Below are 24,035 nucleotides of genomic sequence, written 5' to 3'. Positions count from 1 at the left end.
CCCCTTTACCGGTGCCAATAAAAAACTAATTCGGGTTGGGCATGGCGGCTCACATCTGTAATCCCAGCACTTCGGGAAGCTGAGGTTGGTGGACTGCTTGAGCCCAGGAGTTTTAGACCAGTCTGGGCAACATGGTGAAACCTCATCTCTACTAAAAATACAAAAATTAGCTAGGTGTGGTGGTATGGGTCCTTTCGTCCCAGCTACTCAGGAGGCTGAGGTGGGAGGACTGTTTGAGCCCGAGAGGCAGAGGTTGCAGTGAGCCGAGATCGTACCACAGCACTCCAGCCTGGGAGACAGAGCAAGACCCTGTTAAAAAAAAAAAAAAAACTAACCAAACAAACAAAATACTAATTTGATGATCATGATGGTTTGAAATTTGTTTACAAATTTACATCTCAATTCTACCAAGTATAAAATGTAAAGTAATGAAAGGTGTTAAGACAGCAAAAACTTACTTTTGAGTTGCTAACTACCCTAGAACAGGTTCTCAAACAATCTCAACCATGATTCTGCCCCCAAGGAAACATCTGGCAATGTCCAGAGAGAATTCTAATTGTCACAATTAGGGAACTGCTATTGGCATCCAGCGGCCAGGAATGTTGCTAAACATGCCACAATACACAGGACAGCCCCTCACAATAAACGCTTACCTGGCCCAAAATGCCACTAGTGCTGAGATTGAGAAACACAATTTTTTTTTTTTTTTTAATGCTCCATTGGAAAGCTGTGGAAATTCTGATGTCTGAATAGAAATATTTTTTTTCTAATTCCTAACTTAAAAACTAGGCAGGAGACAGTGGTGAGAAAGAATGCATCCAAAAATTTCCTCTGTTGTCTAATTTCTAACTGACTATCATATATAAGTAGCAGAATGTTAAATAAAAAAACTAATCATAGTATTAGGTGGTATGTACTATTTTAAAAAATATATGCAATATGGTTTACAATTAAATTCCTACTCTAAATAATGCCTAACAATGAACAAAGAAAACAATACAACTTTAAAATTGTATTACCGAAGAATCCCATCTTCATGAGTTGAATTAGGTAGGACACCATCTGATGGGCTGACAGGTAAATCCACATCTGGCTGCCCAACCTGGGCATACACAGGCTTTGGTTCTAAGAAAAAAAAAATTGGGTAGGACTCACTTTAGAAAAACATGGAATAATAACGCAAGCAACCAGGCAATATATGATTCATAAGTTCAGAGAACCTGATGAGGAACATATCTACCACATGTATTAGAGTACATTTTATGGTAATAAATTCTGAAGTCTTTATAACAAGTAGGTATGTTACACAGTCACCTGTGTTTTCCATAGTTCCAGCAATCAGAATTTGAAAAATCTATTCTTTAGGAACGAATAACAAAAATAGATGAGAAGAGAGAATTCCTCCATTTCCCCGTTAAGACTACCCAAGTAGCTACCTTTCCTCATTATGCTAAAATTTGGTTTTCAATAACCATATTTCTGCCACTAAGCAAGCAGAGCAAGAAAGATGATTTGAGAGGAGGAAGTGAAAGACATCAGAAACAGAATCTCCAGGCCTCCCAGGCAGCCGATCTTAGCACCTGCTGATTGTTCTGTTCTGTCTTCACAGACAGCCTGAAAAGGATTCTTGGGTTGGACACAGCGGCTTGCGCCTGTAATCCCAACACTCTAGGAAGCCGAAGTGAGAGGACTGTTTGAGGCCAGGAGTTGGAGACCAACCTGGACAACAAAGCAAGATTCCATCTCTCCCAAAAAAACACCCCACAAAGAAACCAGAAAACCCAAAAGAGCCAGGTGTGGTGGTGCACACCTGTAGCAGGGAGGATCAGGTGGAAAGACAGCTGGAGCCCAGGAATTTTGAGGTTATAGTGAGCTAATCACACCACTGCACTCCAGCTGGGTGACAGAGTGAGATTCTGTCTCAAAAAAAAAAAAAAAAAAAAAAAAACCCCAAACAAAAAACCATAAATAAATAAAGGTATAATCAATAAGATGTTTATGAAAACACTTTCAAAAAAGCAAAATAACTTTTTTTTTAAACTTTTTGAAGCCAATTTCATATTTCTCTTTAAAGAGCAGTGTTGGAAAACAACTTTCTTAATTGCAAGAAGTTGTTAACGATAAACATTTTCCATCTAGAAAGTAAAGGATAACATTCATGAAAGGCTACTGATTTGTGCCAACCTGCTACCCATAAGGAAAACGCTGGAAGTCATACGCAGACAAATTCACACATGAGAACAATAATAATTGCATCTTTAAAATCTTCTGTAAATCCTAACAATTACTTTACTCTAATGGCAAACATTTCTTGAACTTAGTGTTTTGTTATGCTCACCTGGAAGAGAAGGTGTTTGTTTCTCGTTTCTTTCAACTGTAACTTCTTCCACTGTTTTAGGTGTGTGATCATCAGCATGCTTTACAGGAGTTGAGACAGCCCCAGGCTTAGAAATTCTCTCTTCATCTCTACTCCGGAGACTATATGTCATTAAAATAAAAAATCAAGAGCATAAGAATGATTCTGGAAAGCATCTGTAAGAGAACAGTATAAGAAGAGGCAATGCAACTTCAAAAACAATGACAACCTGCTCTAACAGATACCAAAATATTACAAAAACCTAGTAATTAAAACTAGAATAGCATTACCACAGGAAAACCACATAGATTAATGTAATAAAATCAAAAATGAAGACATACATCTATAATAGCAAAATTTATTATAAAAGTAGCATTCCAAAACTGTTGGAGAAGAAACACAACATTTAATAAATGGTGTTGGGACAACTGTCCACAAATGTAGAAAAATTAAATCCCTATGACAAAAATAAACTGATTTCAGATGAAATCAAGTCCTAAAAAAAGAGTTTAAACATTCACATAATCAACAGGAGCCTTTTAAAGTAAGACTCAATGAAGCCACAGTATATTAACAAAAGTGATTACATAAAAATAAAGTACGTGCAAATAATTGGGAAAAATATAAAATACTGGGCTGAACTAAATGAAATGGGAATTCTTTAGTTCAAACAGCTCAATGTTAACAATTTCACACAGTTTGACCAAATATAAATGCTGACTATGTACTGACCTAAGCAACATACATAAGAATTTGATACTTAAAAAAAGAAAAGACAGGTATGACGGCTCACGTCTAATTCCAGCACTTTAGGAGGCCAAGGCAAGAGGACCGCTTGAGCCCAGAAGTTTGAGACCAGCTGGGCAACATAGCAAGCTCCATACTCTGTAAAAAAAATTTAAAACTTAGCCAGGCACTGTGGCTTGCTCCTGCAGTCCTAGCTATTAAGAGGCTGAGGTGGGAGAACTGCTTGAGCCAAGGAGTCGGAGGCTGAAGTGAGCTATAACAGAGCCACCACACTCCAGCCTAGGCAACAGAGCAAGACTCCGTCTCTTGGAAAAAGAAAAAGAGAACTATAAATCAATCAAGACAACTCAAGAGAGAAATGCAAAAATACAAAGAGGCTTTTCAGCAAAAAGGATGCACAAATACGTAATAAATATGCAAATACATTTAACCTCACTAGGAACTAGGGAAATACAAATTAATTAGAAACTGTATTATCGGCCAGGTGTAGTAGCTCACACCTGTATTCCCAGCACTTTGGGAGGCCGAGGCGGGCAGATCACGAGGTCAAGAGATCAAGACCATCCTGGTCAATAAGGTGAAACTCTGTCTCTACTAAAAATAGAAAAATTAGCCGGGCGTGGTGGCATGCGCCTGTAGTCCCAGATACTCGGGAGGCTGAGGCAGGATAATCTCTTGAACCCGGGAGACAGAGGTTGTAGTGAGCTGAGATCGTGCCACTGCACTCCAGCTTGGCAACAGAGCGAGACTCTGTCTCAAAAAAAAAAGAAATCATATTATCATCCATGAGAACTTTCACGTGATAACATCACTGGTAGGGAAAGATATGGGGAAACAGACATATTCACAAAATGATGGTAAAAGTTTATGACTATTTGAAGGCAAAATGGAAATTATCAAAACAAAAAATGTAACTAGGTCACACCTTGTAATTCCACTTCTATATTTATTCTAGAGAAGTACTAACAAATGTACTCAAGAAAACATTTATAAGAACATTCATTCCAGTATCAGTTTGTGGCAAGAAACAAAATAAAACTAAATATTCATTAATAATTTCCCCAGATAAACAGAAATCATACAGTGTACCAAGACAATATATATTTTAAAAGAAGCCAATAAATGTATCTTTAATAAAAAGACAAATCAAGATCTATAATTTTACAAAGTATCACGTATATATGGTTTTCCAGCTGTAATCTCCCAACCTTGGAAAAACAAAATAATTTGTTTAATTATCCTGGACCACAGAAAAATACAAAAAGCTCTCTAATTCACTTAAAAAAAACCTTTATTTCCAAACATATACAGCAATACAGACAATAGTATCATAAAACCCCATGTACTCATCTTCAACAATTATCAATACTCTGGTCATCAGCATTCCAATCTGAGGCTACCAGAACCTTTAACATCCAAATCTTGATGACAACAGTACAAAGAGAGAAAATAATATTTTTCATTATGAATAGAGGAAAAAATTCTAAATAAATAAAATACTAGCTAAGAGAATACAGTAGTATATTAGAAGACTATCATCAGCGTTATTTCAAGGGTGCAAGATTAGTTCAACATTAGGAATTTGTTGACACAATTCATTACTGTGCACAAATATTTACAGAAAAAAAGTGTTAATATCAAACAGGCATAAGAAAATTTGCAGTCATTCCTAAACAAAAAATGAAATAAGCAATATAATTATGAAAGAAACTATTTTCTAAAACCAATAGCAAACACCCTATCAAACAGTGAAATGCTGAATGTATTTACACTACTTACGCCAAAATCAGTGACAGGACAGTGATACCTGTGAACACTACTGTTATTCACTCTGATTTTGAAGACCCAGGTAATATAATCATGAGCTAATGGTCCCAAAATATTGGGAAAAAAAAAAAACCAAAAACCTTAATGAATATTAAAGACTACAAAAAATTTTCTGAATTAAGGTAATTTTAATTACATTTAAAAAAACCTTTTGTCAATATCGTCAACGATCAGATGGAAATGAAAAGGAAAAAATAACACCAGTAACAAGAGCATTAAACATTCCAAAACTTTAGACTGGGGGAAGTCTTCGCAAGTAAGATAGAAATTTGGAAGCCATAAAAGTATCTGACATAATTACAAAGTCCCAGTAATATCTGACAAGATTAAAAATTTTTACTTGCATAGTAAAAGATATTATAAAGACTTACATTTGAAACACATCTATATCAGTAATCTGGTACTATCCATTAAAATTTTTAAACGACACAAACACACTCTTTGAAGACTTTAGAAATAAAATGCACCAGCACAGTACATGAAATCAGGTACGAAGGTGCTTACTGCCATGTTTTCGCAGGCAAACACCTAGAAACAAGATATCCATAATATGGAAAGTTTTTAATCAAAAGAATAAACTGGATGTTCACCTTGTATTGTTCAACTGAAATAATTTAGCTGAGTAATAATTCGAAACCTGATCTCTTAATTTTTAAAAGAAAAACCCAAACCCTATATATGATACCAAATGTCAGTATGAGTCTGGAGAATGGCTTAATTCAAGAAGAGTGAGAATTGAGAGTGAACTGGGGGTGAAGTGGAGTTGGTGGATTTGATCTATTTCACTTGTTCTAACAAGCATACATTGTTTGTAAAAGACTATTAAAATTAGGTATAATGAAAGAGAACAATATGTACAGACATGAAAATAACTCTAAAACGGCCGGGCACGGTGGCTCACTCCTATAATCCCAGCACTTTGGGAGGCTGAGGCGGGCAAATCACAAGGTCAGGAGATCGAGACCATCCTGGCTATGGTGAAACCCCATGTCTATTAAAAATACAAAAAATTAGCTGGGTGTGGCGGCATGCACCTGTAGTCCCAGCTGCTGGGGAGGCTAAGGCAGGAGAATGGCGTGAACCCAGGAGGCAGAGCTTGCAGTGAGCCGAGATTGCACCACTGCACTCCAGCCTGGGCGACAGAGCGAGACTCTGTCTCAAAAAATAAATAAATAAATAAACAAACAAACAAATAAAATAATTTCAAAATAAAATGCCAAGTAAGACACACAGATTACAGAATACATACAGCAGGATACCATATAGCTATAAAAAGTTATCTCTATAATACAAACAGACATGTTTGCACATGCCCATGTGCAGACAAGCAACAGATACCCAGCAAGCAACAGTGGTTCACCTGGGAGGGAAAAACAGCCAGAATAGTAGCCAAGAGGAATTTTAGAGTTATCTCTACTATTTCAACTTTTACAAAAATTTACTTATGTATTATTTATAAAGATTGAAAAAATATATAAAATTATTTTTAAATAAAGCCTAACTTTAAACAAAAAATTAGGTTTTATTAACGTATATTATTAGCAGTCTCTTTTCAGGAAAAGGTTTCTTTCTATGTTGTCTTCCTGAAGGAGTAAAACGTAAGTACTTTGCAGTTTCTATTTTTGTATTCATTTAACCATTCTGTGGAGGTATATTCTGCTTTTAACTTGGTACATTCTTAATGAGCTGCACTGAAGTAAAACAATCTTTTAGGGGGGAAAAAAAAAGCCAAGATATTTTCTAACTTAAATAAGGATGAGCTACTTTTAAATTGTAAAAGATTGGCCAGTTACATATGCAAATGATGTTTAACAAGAAACATCACTCCTGTAATCCCAGCACTTTGGGAGGCCAAAGTGGGTGGATCACCTGAGGTCCAGAGTTCGAGACCAGCCTAGTCAACATGGTGAAACTCCCCTCTCTACTAAAACTACAAAAATTAGTCGCGTGTGGTGGCACACACATGTAATCCCAGATACTTGGGAGGTTGAAGCACAGAAATCGCTTAAACCTGGGAGGCAGAGGTTGTAGTGAGCCGATATTGCGCCACTGCATTCCAACCTGGGCAAGACAGTGAGACTTTGCCTCAATAAATAAATGAATGAATCAATCAATCAATCAATTACAAAAGATAAAAATTTTTAGCTATTGCTTGTGTAATAAAATACCACAATTAGCTAAGTATAACAAAATTAAGCTCTATCCCCAAATTGTGCTGTGCTCCTCAGATTAAAAGGGCAGTGCAAAATAGTAAATTATCCCTGCATTCTTTGCATTAAAAAATACAAATAATATATTATAAATATAAAATTATTTTTAAAAAGAGAAAAGTGAAAAAATGAGTTAAAAATGAGTATTTTTAAGCATAATGAGTTACCCACAAAATTTTAATAGTTCTACAGATTTCTATTGCTCTGTACAAAGCAGAATTTATTTAGAAAAGGTAACAATTCCAATTAATTTTCTTTCTTGTAACTGAGCAAAACGCCTAAAAATTAAAATGTGATTAACAGACATTACCACCTTGGTATTTTAACTTACAGTATTTTAACTCAGATGCTCTCCTCAATGATAAACAATAGGTTGTCATTGGCTATACATGCAGAGCTCTTGCTTCATATATCACACAAAACTCCTGGGCGTATTTTTATCTTTGGCGAATTTGTAAACCCCATTGCTAATTACCTTTTTGTCCTGTGATATAATCATTGTAACTTTAAATGCAATTAGCCTTCGAAAACATTCCACATAAATAGGACTCACACCACTCTGTTCAAGTTTTCATACAATTAATATTTGAAATATTAGCTCTTTTTAGTGCATTTCCATTACCTACCAAAAGATGGAGGCATTATTCAATAATACATAAAGAACTAGAACAGTAGTGTTTAAGAGAATTATAAAATGAGCTGCTTATGTAATCAAAAATTTTATAGAATCCATGTTAAATAAAATATGGTGAAATCAATTTATAAATTTTATTAGCTCAAGGTATCTAAAATATTTCATCATCTAAGTTATTAATGAGGTATTTTATATTTTTTGTATACTACGTTTTCCAAATCCAATGTGCATTTCACACTAACAATACATCTCGATTTGGACTGGCCACATTTCAAATGTTCAACAGCCACATGCGGCTAGTGGCTATGGTGCTGGACAACGCAGATCTAGAGTTACAGCACAAAATAAAATAATCAACTTTTCCAAACATAAAAATGTTCTATCACAAGCAAATGTGACTATGAAGTCAAGATACAATCTGAATTTACACATGAAATTAGTCAACAATCAGTGGCAATTACTCAAAGAAATTGGTGAGGTTGTGATAATGAATCATATTTTCCCCAAACCTTCCTCACATAATTTTTTTTTTTTTGAGTCAGGTTCTCAGTGTTGCCCTGGCTGGAGTGCAGTGGTACAATCATACTTTGCTGAGGCCTCAGTCTCCCAGGCTCAAGCAGTCCTCCCACCTCAGCCTGCAAGAGCAGCTGGACCACAGGTACACGCCACCATACCCTGCTAACGTTTTCTGCTTTTCGTAGAGATGGGGTTTCGCTATGTTGCCCAGGCAAGTCTCGAACTTCTGGGTTCAAGTAATCCTCTCACTTTGGCTTCCAAAACTGCTGGGATTACAGGTGCAAGCCACCATGCCCAGCCCTTCCTCACATAATTCTATCCTAATGGCTCTCGATATTTAAGCTTAAAAAAATGTCTGTGGTTTTGTTTTGTTTGTTTTTGCTATTATGAGGAAAGCTTTCTATAAAAATAATGTGTTAGGAGTCAGACTCATGTTTATGTATTCTAGCTCCTGGTAGCCTAGAAGGAAACTTTGGGCATTTTAAGGTACCTCAAGACCCTCTTATGGGCACTTTTGCTTTTCCCCAGAAGCGTAAGATGGGTTTCTGTTTTTTTTGTGTTTTTTTTGTATTAACTTGCACGTATTAATCTAAAGGTAATGACCTTGTTATCTAGAGGCTATGAGCTAGTTGAAAGCTCTAGACGAGACAGCTGACAGACAAAGATAGACTGGAAAGGAGTCTCTGAGAGAGATTTTATAGCTCCCATGAATGGACTCACTGTAAGCAGAGCCTTCTTTAGGTCTTACCCAATCAAATATGTGACCAGGGTAGCCGATGAATACACAATTAGATTAGCAAGGAGTAACATGATGTTTCAAGTAAAAAACTTCGGTTGTGAAATCGCAGCTGTTTGGAGCCATTTAGTATAGGCAGGGGGCAGGCAGCATGGTCAGTACAGGGTCCTGCGGAGACACTGTAGGACAGAAGGTGCACCCCCTCAGCATGCTCCTGCAGTGCCCAGCATCCTAAAGTACTCGGTGGCCAGCAGCCTGCTCCAGACTCTTTGAAACGGTTCTGTCGTGCGAAGTCTCCCATGAGATACCTCTCCAGCACGTGGGAGTACAAATACCATGCAAGTTCGTCTGGTGTCACACCACAGCAAATTCTCGGCCACTCAGTGAGCCACAGTTGTTCCCTTTCCAAGAAGGACAGATCTCAGCCCTGAGGATGGGTAGGTGGGAGCCTCTTCCTTTGGCACTCTATCTCAGCACCAAGGAGAGTAGCTGCTCCTTCTATCTGTGGTTCTTTTTTGTTTTGTGTTTGAGACGGAGTCACGCTCTGTCCCCCAGGCTGGGGTGCAGTGATGCAATCTCAGCTCACTGCAACCTCTGCCTCCTGGGTTCAAGTGATTCTCCTGTCTCAGCCTCCTGAGTAGCTGGGATTACAGGTGCATGCGGCCATGCCCGGCTAATTTTTTGTATTTTAGTAGAGGCAGGGTTTCACTGTGTTGCCCAGGCTGGTCTTGAACTCCTGACTTCAGGCAATCAGACTGACTGAGCCTCTCAAAGTGTTGGGATTACAGGTGTGAGCCACCGCGCCCAGCCCTATCTGTGGTTCTTAATCTTCAGAGCTCCCTTTAGCTCTTACCAGGCAATTCCTCATTACCCCCGTTGTGTTTAATTTCTTTATATTCAACTTTCTCTGTTCATGAACACTGTGCTTTCTGTCTCCTGATTTTAAGATATGCCTGGTCGCCATTTCATAGCGTTTTCCCTCTTCTAGCTCTCTGAACACCTTTCCAATAAACTTGATGTGCTTTATTTAAAAAATAACCTTAATACAGGAAATAAACGGAGGGCTGAACATTCACTCTAGTAGAATATCCTTTTATAAAGCCAACTCCCCATTACAAATTAAAGACTTATACTACAAAAACGGATTTATACATACTTTTTACAAGTTCAGTAATTGCCTAAGGTAGGCAAGAACACCACAGTTTAGGTGAAAACAAAAGCTAGTTACTAATCCCTTTAAAAGGTATTGGATTATCTCAGCCACAATTAACAATAAAAATATGCTAAGAATTTAAGTTAACTGTATTCCAAAGTTTTTTCCACTGACAGGAAAATTTCAGCCTGGAAGGCTCTATTGCATATAAGACAGAAAAGTGAAGGCACACTCCAGTTTCATACTTAGAATGTTGCAATCACTGCTAATCCTCTAATTTTATATGGAAACAAATACACACACATTGAAGTTCCTCCTTCACAGCAATTAAAAAATTGTCTCTCTCTGCACTGGTACCCAAAGAATTCTGGGGATGAGAAAGCAAGAGATACAGGGCTGGTACTTGGGAACAAAAGGTAAACAAGTTGCCCAGGAAGGCTGAGAAGGCAGGAGAATAATTCCCTTAATTCCACTTTGGCATTTTGCAAGCTAGTTTCTTACAATGTAAATCTGTCCTTTACATGTAATCTACTTTCTAAAACATACATGTGTTCATGAGCACACTTCTGAAAAAATCTGAGTATTTCATTGTGATACGGTTCTTAGGCAATAATTGAGATGTATGTGTTTGTGGAGCTTATTCTACTGTACAAGTGCTTCTCATCTTATATATTCATGTATTAATCTAGTCCATCCGCATTAGAAGAAAAACAGATCTGCTGTTCAAAAGTAATTTTCATGGATATGGACAACTTTATTAAGAAACAACTGAGGAAAGCCCAAGAGCACTTTTTTCTCACTTAAAGAATTGTGTTGTTACACCTTCGCTGGTGGTGTAACGATTATTCTGTACTTTGACTAATACTTATGAGTAAAATAGCACTTTGTGCAGTTTATTTGGTAGATTTTATACTGGGAAACCAATGTCACAAATCTTATTAGGATTCTCTCAAATAAATAGAAAATTATCTCACATTTTAAAAATCTGCAAATAAGATTTTTTTGTACATTTACTATTTTTATACATATAGACAAGTGGAGCAGTCTGTTTTTAAATTTGCCATTTTTAAATATTGTACTTGTAGAAGAAAACAAGTCTCAGCTGATGGAGTAAATGAAATTTATACTTTTACTTTTTACTTTTATATTACTTATTTTTATTTTTGAGACAGGGCCTTGTTCCTTTGCCTGGGCTAGAGTTCAGTGGCGTGTTCATGACACATTGCAGCCTCAACCTCTTGGGCTCAAGCAGGCGATCCTCCCAGTTCAGCCTCCTGAGTACCCGGGATCACAGATGTGCACCACGACACCCGGCTAAATATACATTTTTTTTCAGACGGAGTCTCACTCTGTTGCCCAGGCTGGAGTGCAGTGGCGTGATCTCGGCTCACTGCCACCTCTGCCTCCCAGGTTCAAGTGATTCTCCTGCCTCAGCCTTCCAAGTAGCTGGGATTATAGGCACACTCCACCACGCCTAGCTAATTTTGGTATTTTTAGTAGCGACTGGGTTTCACCATGTTGGCCAGGCTGATCTTGAACTCCCGACCTCAAGTGGCCTCCCAAAGTGCTGGGATTACAGATGTGAGCCGTCGTGCCTGGCCTACTTTCACTTTTTAAACAGGGGATATATGGTAAATACTGAAGCCTGACTTTCTGCTATTTGATCCATGATCTCCTCTTAAGGGTTAAAATCTAACAGCAATCACTGAATACCCCAGGACTACACTTGGGTTTCCGTTAACTAGAGAAACTTCATCAATTAAAATCTTCCCTCTTCTGGCCCCTCACAAAAGCACACTGAAATGAAACCTCACATTGGAATTTCAATGAAGTAACCTAAAATCCCCGCAAACTGAAAATAACAGTTGGTTCACAAAAGTTCAGGATGTCACTGATATTCCACTCACTTTGACATGTTAGATAAAACATATTAGCAAAAAAGCATTTAATAATATTTCAAGTAATAAACAATATTAAAAAAAATTTCCATGTTCTAACCAACAAATTTTTTAAAACAGAAAAATTTCACTTCTTGGATCTCCAAATCACCTTCTCCCTTGCTCTTACGATGTAGCCACATGGGCTATACTGCTGCCCTTCCAGCAGGTCCAGTTTCCATCTCAGGAGCAGTAGTACATGCTTTGTCTTATTCCAGAACAACCTTCACCTGCCAGGGTCTTTCTTCCCCAGCTCAAAATGATGTGACCTCAGAGAAGCCTTCTTCCCCGAGCCTGTTATCTAATATTGTCCCCTCCTGCTTCACTATTACACTACCCTGATTCTCTTTATAGCATTTAACCACTAATGAAAATTTACTTTTTCATATTTTCAAATTTATGTATTTGCTTTCATCATTTGGATATAAGCTCTATATCCAAATTATGGCAGGGATCTCACCTAAGATTGCTCAGGATATGGCTGGGCGCAGTGGCTCACACCTGTAATCCCACCACTCTGGGAGGCTGAGGCAGAAGGATCACGAGGTCAGGAGATCAAGACTATCCTGGCTAACACGGTGAAACCCCGTCTCTACTAAAAAACACAAAAAATTAGCCAGGTGTGGTGGCGAGTACCTGTAGTCCCAGCTACTCAGGAGGCTGAGGCAGGAGAATGGTGTGAACCTGGGAGGCAGAGCTTGTAGTGAGCCGAGATCTCGCCACTGCATTCCAGCCTGGGCGACAAAGCAAGACTCCGTCTCAAAAAAAAAAAAAAAAAAAAAAAGGGTTGCTCAGGATATTTATCGCCATACACTGGTAACATAAATGTGACATCAGTAAGTATTTGACAAAAGATGAATGAGCAGGATAACATCCACATTACTGGTAAAACCATTCAACCTTCACTACAGAAGGAACATTCACTGTGGTGCCTATTGATCACTCAGAACCAAGGGTCACGATGTAAGGGACAGGAGCCATGGGAAAGAAGTCATCGATTCGTTGATGAACCATTGAGATACTTAATGAATCGTATCTTTCTAACTGGCATCCTTTCTATCTTTCTCAGATGAAAGGGAAACAGAAATAAAAAAACAAAAACAAAGATAAAGGACCTCATGGTGTGCCTAAAAAAGAACGCGCAGTAGTACCAACACCACGTTCACTACCAACAATATATGTAATTCTTGTTTAGAATAAAGCACTTATGAAATTGGATTTATGAAATCTATTTTATTTAGACAAAATACTAACACCAATGATCAGTAAATAAAATCTGAAACTCACCAATCAGGGTATATACCCAAGGAATATAAATCATTCTATCACAAAGACATATGCACACAAATGTTCACTGCAGCACTATTCACAATAGCAAAGACATGGAATCAATGTATATGCCCACCAATGACAGAGTGGATAAAGAAAATGTGGTACATACACACCATGGAATACTATGCAGCCACAAAAAAGAACAACATCATGTCTTTTGCCAGAACGCGGGTGGTGCTGGAGGCCATTACCCTTAGCAAACTAAATGCAGGAACAGAAAACCAAACATGGCACGTTCTCACTTACAAGTGAGAGCTAAATGGTAAGAACTTATGAACACAAAGAAGGAAAACAGCAGACACTGGGGTCTACTTGAGGGGGTAGGGTGGGAGGAGCGAGAACAAGAGAAAACTATAGATATTGGGTTTAGTATCTGGGTGATGAAATAGTATGCACCAAACACAATGACACATGTTTACCTATGTAACAAACCTGCATGTGTACCCCTAAACCTAAAGGTCAAAAAAATTAAAAAACAAAAAAAAAAAATTCACTAGTCAGAAGATGGTTACCTCTCTGCATTTGAATAGAAAAAAAAAAAAAGAAATGCTCATCAATATTAGGATGTTTGAACAATAATTTTTAGCCTGTTGGCAAAGTTGCACAGGTTAAGCATCCCCTGCCTGAAATGCTTGGGACCAGAACTGTTTTGGATTTCAGATTTTGGAATATGTGCATCATACTGGTTACCCACTGAACAGCCCTAATCTGAAAATGCAAAACCTGAAATGCATTTCCCTTGAGTGTCATGTTGGCACTTAAGTTTTGCATTTTGGAGCATTTTGGATTTTGCACTTTCAGATTACCTATGCTCAACCTGTATGTAAGTTTCAGAGAAAATTAAGCAATATGTGACAGAAACTATGTGCAGTAAGATGAAATAATATTTATAGTTCTCAAATGTTGAAGAAAACAATTATGGAAGGTAGAGGAAAATAAAAAACTAGATCTTTAATTTAAAAGCTAAGACCACATAAGGATATTTTAGTCAACAATGGACCCCAAAGACAATGGTGGTCCCTCAAGATTAAAATATTGTAGTTTTACTGTCCTTTTCTATATTTAAGATACACAAAAGCTAACTGCTGTTTCAACTGCCTAAAGTATTTGGTACAGTACCATGCCGTACAAGTTTGTAGCCTAGGAGCAATAGGCTATACCATATAGCCTAGGTGTGCGGCAGGCTCTACCACCTAGGTTTGTATAAGTACACTCTATGATGTTCACACAAGGTAGCCTAGGCGTGCGGCAGGCTCCACCACCTAGGTTTGTGTAAGTACACTCTATGATGTTCACACAAGGTAGCTTAGGCGTGCGGCAGGCTCCACCACCTAGGTTTGTGTAAGTACTCTACGATGTTCACACAAGGATGCATTTCTCAGAAGGCATCCCCATCAAGTGACACACGACTGCACATTATATGCTCTACCTGCATGTATATTTGGACTTACTCAGCACTCTTAGAAAACTCCTAATACAGAGTGGACTGTATAGATAAGAGCTTTTGATCCCAAATACATGACCTTAACTTGGTCAAATGTGAATTTAGGCTAAAAATTTCTGATTCAAAATATTCAATTTTACTGTCATGTATTTGCTGTATTATAAGCTGTATCAATGCTGACACACCGTTTACTTTAGGATTTAGTAGAGGCATTTCTCAGGAGGAACAATGAATGAAGAGATTAAATAACTGTTACAAAGTTTTAATCTTCTGAAAATACTGCTTTTAAGCTTCTCAGAAGTAACCATTTTCATAAAATGGATTTGCTAAATATAAACTGGACTGTTTTTCTATTTGTGAAAACACATTCCCCAAACACTTTAGAACACAGTTTAGGCCTTAGATGAACTCTGCTGGTTTCAGGGAATTAGTGTAACAAAATGTCAATAGGTAGAATGCAAAATGTCAATCTTGACAATCCAAATTTCCCACATTTCAATTTTATCCTGTTAGTCTGAACTTTTACTGTAATAGAATTTTTTCAATATTGTACCTGCTTATGACTAATCGTGCTTTTATAAAACTTTATAGGGTAGAACAAAAAAGGTAAACACCTGTTGTCCCACTAGAGGGAAACATAAAATGGGTCTGTTAAAATAGCTATAAATATGAGGAAGAACAAAATCTAACCAAGCAGTGGCTCAGATCATACCCTGCAAATCAAATACTCTGCAGTTATGCAGGGACTACAGGAAGATCAGTGAAATATTTTTTCAATGATACCCACTCAGTAATCAGCAAGAAGCAAAGTGTCACCATCAACTGTGAGCTCTCTCAGTATTCCCAGCTCCTACAGTGCAAGTCTTGGCCCACCCTGGGCTCTGCAACATTACTAAGTAAAATACAAAACAAAGCAAACAAGCCCAGCAACAAGCATTAAGATATAAGAAAACCACTGTAATTATTTTCCCTATGTATATATATTTTTTGAATTTAAAAACAAAACAGAACTATTTTAACATTCCAGACAAAGCATTTGGAAACTTTTTCTGTAACTGACTCCCTTGGCCACATAGTCTCTGTAACTTCTCGATTATACCACTGTGGAATGGGTTTCCAATAAAACTTTACAAAACTAGGAGGCTGGATTTAGCCCACATGGTGCAGTCTGCCAACTCCAGTTCTAGACAACAGTGATGATACTCTGTTCATCTAATTATCATGAAGAACAAGCTTGTGTGTTTTTCTCAGAATTCTCTCCATATGTTTGCTCTCTAAGAAAAGAATATCACACAGAGGAACATAAGTAGGTCATGACAACAATGGAACTCTGGTAGATTTTAGTTTCCTGAAGATTAAGTAGTAATTAAGCTACGGAATTTCTTTCTCTACACCAGGAAGGTCAAAGATTTCGGTCAAAGAGCCAACAGTTTTAATCCTGGCCCCAATCCCATGTCAACAACATAACCCTGGACTTTATCGCAACCTCTCAATTTTAGTTTGCTTAACTATAGAATGAGGAAATCTCAGAAATGGTTAAATACAAGAAGATAAGAAAGCACATTTGGAAATTCTAACTTATGATACTATTATTACTACTATGAATCATCATAATAATTACAGTAGCGACATTATGTGCCAGGTATTGTAATAACTAATTTCTCCCCATTCTGTAACGTATGACCTGCCTGCTTCACTGCATATGGGGGTGCTGAAACACAGAGGTTTCAAGGTTATGCAAGTAACCAATGGTAGGCTGGGACATGAACCCAGGAAGTCTGGCTCCAAAGCCCTAAGAAATCACTATATTCTATCGCTTCTCACAACATGAAGATGAAGAGGTTTATTATTCTCAGCAGATAATCACACATCCTAAAAATATACAAAAGTATTCCGAAATCTAGGAAGAGAATAGGGCAGGGCTGATGTCTGCCAAAACAGACTTCCTTTTACACTCAAGTGAAACCTTTCTCACAGAGACCAAGTCATTTTTTAAATTAATTCTTTAAAGATAATTTACATACAATTTGTAAAACAAAAAGACACTTATACAGCCAAAATTAAATAACAAAAACAAAAGACTATATATGGAAGTCCCTTAGCGTTTTTTTACACTAGCATTTTACTCTTATAATGTATCTAAGTTGTTTCTCAAGATGCAGGGCATGCTCTAAATTAAAACTCCACAGTTACAGGATTTGAAAATTAAACTTTGGGGTGGAAATGAAACCTTTAAGTAACTGGTATTTATATCTTATCTGTAGGCAGATTACTAAATTTTCAGGAATTAAATTCTTACCACAAAAAATCTGAAAAGAACCTGAAGAGTTTTTTCCTTCTGTAGTTGAAGTTACCTTTTCTTTTATATACTACACTTTCTAACCAGTAGTTCCCACATCTAGCAGTGCACAGAAAGATACTAAGGGAGGAGACCACCTCTCGTATCGTCTTATGCCCAATTTCTGCCGCCAAAGAAAGAAGTAAAAACTAAAAGGCAGAAATGAAACCCACAGGCAGACAGCCTGGGGCCGCACCTTGGGCCTGGTAGTTAAAGATCGACCCCTGACCTAATCGGTTGTTATCTATAGATTACAGACATTGTATAGAAAAGCACTGTGAACATCCCTATCCTGTTTTGTTCTGATATAATTACCCGTGCATGCACCCCCCAGATTGAGCTGCTTGCTCAATCGATCACGACCCTCTCACATGCACCCCCTTGCGAGCCCTAAAAAGGGTCAGGAATTGCTCATTCAGGGGGCTCGGCTCTTCAGACAGGAGTCTTGCCAATGACCCCGGCCAAATAAATCCCTTCCTTATTTAACTTGCTGTCTGGGGTTTTGCAGATTATGGATTCCAAACTTTGCAGTACTAGCCAAACCTTTCCACGCGGTTACAAAGGGGGATGACCAGGAGCCTTTTGAATGGGGGCGTCTACAACAGCAAGCCTTTTGTAAGTTAAAGGAAAAACTTACGTTGGCTCCAGCCCGAGGACTACCAGATTTGACAAGGCCCTTTATACTCTGTGTGTCAGAAAGAGGAAAAACGGCAGCTGGAGTTTTAACCCTGGCCAAGGCCAGTGGCCTGTCTCTCAAAACAACTAGATGGGGTTTCCAAAGGCAGGCCACCATGTCTAAGGGCCCTGGCAGCAACAGCCCTGTTAGTACAAGAAGCAGATAAACCCTTGGGCAAAATCTGAATATAAAGGGCCCCCATGCTGTGGTAACTTTGATGAATACCAAAGGACATCATTGGCTAACAAATGCTAGATTAACCAATTACTAGAGGAAGTGTGGAAACCTCAGAGGGTGGCAGTCATGCAATGCAGGGGACACCAGCGAGCCTCCACCTCAGTGGCCTTAGGAAACTCTCGAGCTGATTCAGAAGCTCGAAAAGCAGGATCTACCCCTTACCCAGCATTGGTAGTAGCCCCCTCACTCCCTCAAACACCTGACCTGGTACGTACCTATCCTAAGAAAGAAAAAGACTTCTTCCATGCAGAAGCGGGGCAAGCAATAAGAGGAGGATGGATCAGACTGCTAGATGGGAGGGTAGCTGTGCCGCAGTTGCTGGGAGCCACAATCGTATTGGCGGTGCACAAAACCATTCATCTAGGTCAAAACACTCTTAGGCCAGTACTTCTACGTCTCACACTTGCCAGTTCTTGCCAAAGCAGTAGCACAACGGTGCGTTACTTGCCGACAGCACAATGCAAGGCAAGGCCCTACTGCTCCACCCAGCATACAAGCTTATGGAGCGGCTCCTTTGGAGGATCTTCAGGTGGATTTCACAGAAATGCTGAAATGTGGAGGTAACAAGTATTTGCTGGTTCTTGTGTGTACTTACTCTGGGTGGGTGGAGGCTTATCCAATAAGAACTGAAAAGGCCTACGAGGTAACCTGTGTGCTTCTCTGAGATCTTATTCCTAGGTTTGGACTGCCCTTACAAATCGGCTCAGATAACGGGCCGGCGTTTATGGCTGACTTGGTACAGAAGACAGCAAAGGCATTAGGAATCACTTGGAAGCTACATGCCACCTACCGACCTGAGAGTTCCGGAAAGGTGGAGCAAATGAATCTGACTGTCAAAAAAAGTTTAGGGAAAGTATGTCAGGAAACAGGATTAAAGTGGATACAGGCCCTTCCTATGGTATTGTTTAAAATTAGATGCACTCCTTCTAAGAAAAAAGGATACTCCCCTTATGAAATACTGTATCATAGGCCTCCTCCTATACTACGGGGGCTTCCAGGCACTCCCTGAGAGTTAGGTGACATTGAATTACAGCGACAGCTACAGGCTTTAGGAAAAATTACATAAACAATCTCAACTTGGGTAAATGAGAGGTGTCCCATCAGCTTATTCTCCCCAGTTCACCCTTTCTCTCCAGGTGATCGTGTGTGGACCAAGGACTGGAACGTAGCCCCTTTGCGGCCACAGTGGAAAGGACCTCAGACTGCCATCCTGACCTCCCCCACGGCTGTAAAGGTAGAAGGAATCCCAGCCTAGATCCACCACAGCCATGTGAAACCTGCAGCCGAGGAAACCTGGGAGGCAAAAACTGAGCCCGGACAACCCCTGCAAAGTGACCTCGAGGAGGACAACGAGCCCTGCTCCAGTCACACCTGGAAGCTGACTGGTCTACACACGGCCGAAGCATGAGGAGAATCATCGTGGGACTCATTTTCCTTATAACGTGGACTTGTATAGTAAAAGCTTCCACTGATTTTCCCTGCATGGAAAACTGCTCTCAGTGTATACATCAGGTTACCGAGGTAGGGCAACAAGTTAAACAATCTTTCTGTTCTATAGTTACTATGAATGCCTAGGAACTTTAAAAGGAACATGTTTATATAATGACACTCAGGACGAGGTATGTAGCCCAGGAAACGACAGACCAGATGTGTGTTATGACCCCTCCGAGCCTCCCATGTCTACAGTTTTTGAAATAAGATTAAGGACTGAAGATTGGTGGGGACTCATAAATGATACAAGTAAAGTATTAGGCAGAACAGAAGAAAAAGGGGGCCCAAACGCATAATCTTGAAATTTGATGCCTGTGCCATCATTAATAGCAGTAAGTTAGGAAGGGGATGTGGCTCTTTCAGTTGGGAAAAAGGCTATATGACCGAAAATAAGTACATTTGTCATGAATTAGGACTGTATGGAAATGAATGTGGATACTGGTCTTATGTCATTTGGGCCACTTGGATAAAAAATGAGAAGAGTCCAGTCCACCTTCAGAAAGGAAAAAATGGCCCTTCCTGCACTAAGGGACAATGTAACCCCTTAGAGCTAGTAATAACCAATCCCCTTGATCCTCACTGGAAAAAAGGGGAGCGTGTGACCTTAGGAATCGATGGGGCTGGACTGGATCCTTGAGTAAATATCTTGGTTCGAGGAGAAGTTCACAAACGCTCTCCTGAACCAGTGTTTCAAATTTTCTATGATGAACTAAATGTACCAGTACCAGAAATTCCAGGAAAAACAAGAAATTTGTTTTTGAAATTTGCTGAGCATGTAGCCCAGTCTCTCAGTGTCACTTCATGTTATGTATGTGGAGGAACTGTAATGGGAGATCAATGGCCATGGGAAGCCCGAGAATTAGTACCTACAGACCCAGCTCCTGATGAATTCCCAGCTCAAAAGAATCACCCGGATAATTTCTGGGTCCTAAAAGCCTCAATTATTGGAAAACATTGCATAGCTAGTGAAGGAAAAGAATTCACTCACCCCGTAGGACGATTTAGTTGTCTGGGACAGAAACTGTATAATGGTACCACAAAAACAGTCACTTGGTGGAGTTCAAATCAAACAGAGAGGAATCCATTTAGTAAGTTCCCAAAGTTGCAAAACCGTGTGGACCCACCCGGAGTCCCACCGGGACTGGACAGCCCCCACTGGATTATACTGGATATGTGGGCATAGAGCTTATGCCAAATTACCTGACCAGTGGGCAGGTAGTTGTGTTACTGGCACTATTAAACCATCTTTCTTCCTACTGCCCATAAAAACAGGTGAACTCCTGGGTTTCCCTGTCTACGCTTTCTGCAAAAAGAGAAGCACAGCTATAGGAAATTGGAAAGATGATGAATGGCCCCCTGAGAGAATCATACAATATTATGGGCTTGCTACTTGGGCACAAGATGGCTCGTGGGGATACCGGACCCCCATTTACATGATCAACCGAATCATACGATTATAAGCTGCCTTAGAAATAATCACTAATAAAACCGGCAGAGCCTTGACTATTCTGGCCCAGCAAGAAACTCAGATTAGAAATGCTATCTATCAAAATAGATTGGCTCTCGACTACTTGCTAGCAGCTAAAGGAGGAGTCTGTGGGAAATTTAACCTTACTAATTGCTGTCTACAAATAGATGATCAAGGGCAAGTAGTTGAAGACATAGTTAGAGATATGACAAACTGGCACATGTGCCTGTGCAAGTGTGGCATGGATTTGATCCTGGGGCCATGTTTGGAAAATGGTTCCCAGCACTAGGAGGATTTAAAATTCTTATAATAGGAGTTATAATAATAATACTGCTCCCTTGTTTGCTACCTGTACTTCTTCAAATGATAAAAAGCTTCATCGCTACCTTAGTTTACCAAAATGCTTCAGCACAAGTGTACTATATGAATCACTATCGATCTATCTTGCAGAAAGACATGGGTAGTGAAAATGAAAGTGAGAACTCCCATTAATAAAATGAGTGAGAGTCTCAACAGGGGGGAATAAGGGAGGAGACCACCCCTCATATCATCTTATGCCCAATTTCTGCCGCCAAAGAAAGAAGTAAAAACTAAAAGGCAGAAATGACATCCACAGGCAGACAGCCCGGCACCGCACCCTGGGCCTGGTAGTTAAAGATCGACCCCTGACCTAATCGGTTATGTTATCTATAGATTACAGACATTGTATAGAAATGCACTGTGAAAATCCCCATCTTGTTTTGTTCCGATCTAATTATTGGTGCATGCAGCCCCCAGTCACGTACCCCCTGCTTGCTCAATCGATCACAACCCCCTCACATGCACCCCCTTAGAGTTGTGAGCCCTTAAAAGGGACAGGAATTGCTCACCTGGGGGGCTCGGCTCTTGAGACAGGAGTCTTGCTGATGCCCCTGGCCAAATAAACCCCCTCCTTATTTAACTCGGTGTCTGAGGAGTTCTGTCTGCGGCTCGTCCTGCTACAATACCCGGAGCTTAAAAAAAAAACATACAGCTGACCCTTGAAGAACATGGGACTGAACTGCGTGGGTCCATTTATACGCAAATTTTCTTCCACTTCTGCCACCATGATACGGAAAGACCAACCCATTCCTCAGACAACTAAATGTGAAAACAAGGATGAAGGAAATGAAGGGTGAAGGAAATTGAGGATGAAGACCTTTATGATGATCCACTTCCACTTAATGAACAGTAAATGTATTTTCTCTTCCTTATGGTTTTCTTATTAACACTTTTTCTTTAGCTTACTTTAAGAATACTGTATATAATACATCTAACCTACAAACTTTGTACCGTTTATGTTCTCAGTAAGCTTCCAATCAACAGTAGGCTGTTAATAGTTAAGTTTCTGGGTAGTTAAAAATCACAGGCGGGTTTCTGACTGCGTGTCAGGGTAGGAGGAGGTTCTGGTCCTTCTAACCCCCGGGTTGTTCGAGGGTCAATGTACTGCCTGCCTCCGTCTCAGATGAACTGAAAGCAAGCCCCACAAGTTTGTATTCTTAAAAGTCCCCATATTACTGGTGCAACACATGAGAACACTTAAGATTCCTAGGAGAAATAAAACATCACAATATAATACAAAAATAGTAATTTTAGGGGGAAAAAAACCCCTCAACTTTTAAGTTAAGGTTACAGATTCTACGTGTTAAGGAACTCTAAATGAAGAAAGTAGATATCAGAAAGAATTTTCTAAGATTTAGAATTTGTTTACAATGTAAACTACTGGCCAAACATTTGAGATTTTAAGACTGCTCTATTTAAAAGGGGAAATCATGTCCAAATTACTTAAGTACGGTTTCTAGCTGAGAAGGGATGTTAAAATTACAGCTGTTCCCATGAATCATCAAAGGTGCTATATCACTGTGTGTATTTGTGTTGCAGCAGTAATCCTTTTCCTGATAACATCTATGCTGTGCCAGGAAGATTTTTAGAATATATTAATTGCAGCAATTAAAAATCATCATCAGTTATAAGCCAACTTTACACGTAATATGCCATAATATTCCTTTAAAAAATCATTACATCCTTAAAATAAACACCAGGGTTCTTACAATTTATAAATCTAAGTTTGAAATTTAGAAATAATCGGCTTCACAAATACATAAAAACTACAGTGGATACAAATTAGCAACCACATTCATAGCTCTTACAAGTTATCCTCTTCTCTTACTAGTTCCCATTTTAGTAGAATGTGAAACACTTTTGTGAATATACAGTTTTAACTACCGTGTCACTATGGTTTTTTACAAACTTTAAAAAGGCTCTCTCCTGGCTAGGTATGCCTCCCTTCTCTTACTTCTCCCTTGCCTCTTCAACTTCCTAAAAGAATGTGCTCCCTGTTATCCAGTTCTCTGACTTCTTTCCAAATTGTGTCTCTTAGCAATTTTAGTGACTTCTATGGCTTCTGCTAACACCTCTATGCAAGTTAAGTCTCAATTCAGCATCTCGAATCCAAAATCTTCTCTTCAGATCTAGAAGAGATGACCAAATTTTCTTTCCAGCTTCACTGAGGTCTGACAAATAAACATTATATCCATTAAAGGTGTACAACAGTGAGGTTTTGATATACATATTCAGATGATGACTGCAACCAAGTTAATTAACATATATATCCATGCCTCACAGTTACTTTTCTTAATGTGTCAAAAGAATACCGTAAGATCTACTCTCATATACATTATTACTCGATACCACACTGTAAATTAGGTCTCCAGAACTTACTTATCTTATAACTGAAACTGTGTACCCTTTAACCAACATCTCCCCATTCCTCCCCACCCCAATCCCTGGTATCCACCATTCTACTGTCTGTTTCTGAGTCCAACTTGTTCAGGTTCCACAGTAAGTGAGGGCATGCAGTGTTTGTGTTTCTGTGTCTGGTTTATTTCGCTTAGCACAATGCCCTCCAGCTTCAT

General features: G+C 39.0%; 1 protein-coding gene across 26 annotated transcripts in view; it reads right to left on the bottom strand.

Annotated features, from left to right (window-relative positions):
- TJP1 (tight junction protein 1) overlaps nucleotides 1-24,035 on the bottom strand; it is a 273,602-nt gene that overhangs the window by 38,982 nt on the left and 210,585 nt on the right. For 14 of the 26 annotated variants that reach the window (XM_045395191.3, XM_005559036.5, XM_045395192.3 and 11 more), the window contains 2 exons: nucleotides 2,339-2,478; nucleotides 1,020-1,125 (listed from right to left, as the gene is read on the bottom strand). In XM_045395191.3, coding sequence (XP_045251126.2) covers nucleotides 1,020-1,125; nucleotides 2,339-2,478 — 246 coding nt within the window. Of the gene's footprint in view, nucleotides 1-1,019; nucleotides 1,126-2,338; nucleotides 2,479-21,971; nucleotides 22,095-24,035 lie in introns of all 26 variants that reach the window. The other 12 variants (XM_045395188.3, XM_045395189.3, XM_045395190.3 and 9 more) reach the window with 1 other exon arrangement.

The sequence above is a fragment of the Macaca fascicularis genome, chromosome 7, assembly GCF_037993035.2.
Source record: "Macaca fascicularis isolate 582-1 chromosome 7, T2T-MFA8v1.1".
NCBI classification, from domain to species: Eukaryota; Metazoa; Chordata; class Mammalia; order Primates; family Cercopithecidae; genus Macaca; species Macaca fascicularis.
Note: the sequence above shows the minus strand (reverse complement) of the source record. Positions and strands in the feature narration are given on the sequence as shown.